This window comes from Buceros rhinoceros, unplaced genomic scaffold (genome assembly GCF_000710305.1).
Source record: "Buceros rhinoceros silvestris isolate BGI_N320 unplaced genomic scaffold, ASM71030v1 scaffold35561, whole genome shotgun sequence".
Lineage (NCBI taxonomy): Eukaryota > Metazoa > Chordata > Aves > Bucerotiformes > Bucerotidae > Buceros > Buceros rhinoceros.
Genome location: NW_010393090.1, coordinates 6,755 through 7,149, shown reverse-complemented (window position 1 = coordinate 7,149; position 395 = coordinate 6,755). Strand labels below are relative to the sequence as shown.

The following is a 395-nucleotide window of genomic DNA, read 5'->3' as shown; positions in this document are numbered from 1 at the left end:
AGGAAGTGCGTGGAGACATGCTGGGGCCTGGCGCGGGGGCTTCAGCCCCGCTTGGCTTTGCCCCGCTTGTTGAGTGCCACGTACCACTGTCGGCCGGAGCGCGGGCTGCGGTGAACAGCTGAGGCGTAGGTGTTGTAGCTGTTCTCCTGGAAGCGCTCCCGAAAGTGGCAGTCCGCCGTGAACCGGGCCTGCAGGGACAGAGCCAGGGGCAGCGTTAGCGGAGGGCTGGGTCCACCCGTCCCCCACCCCGCGACGCTCTCCAGGTTTTTAAGTCTCCCAAACCAGGTGGGAAACCCCTCTGAGACCACCAGGCACCCAGCAATTGGGGAAAAGCCCACCACAGATGCTTTCAGTAGCTGCTCGCCAACCAGTTGTGGGCTTTATGGAAAAAGAGG

At 63.0% G+C, this 395-nt stretch overlaps 1 protein-coding gene across 1 annotated transcript in view; it reads right to left on the bottom strand.

Annotated features, from left to right (window-relative positions):
• The window catches only part of LOC104501008 (fibroblast growth factor 5-like), a 5,184-nt gene that overhangs the window by 299 nt on the left and 4,490 nt on the right, over positions 1-395 (bottom strand). The window contains exon 2 of the mRNA XM_010144742.1: positions 81-188. Coding sequence (XP_010143044.1) covers positions 81-188 — 108 coding nt within the window. The remainder of the gene's footprint in view (positions 1-80; positions 189-395) is intronic.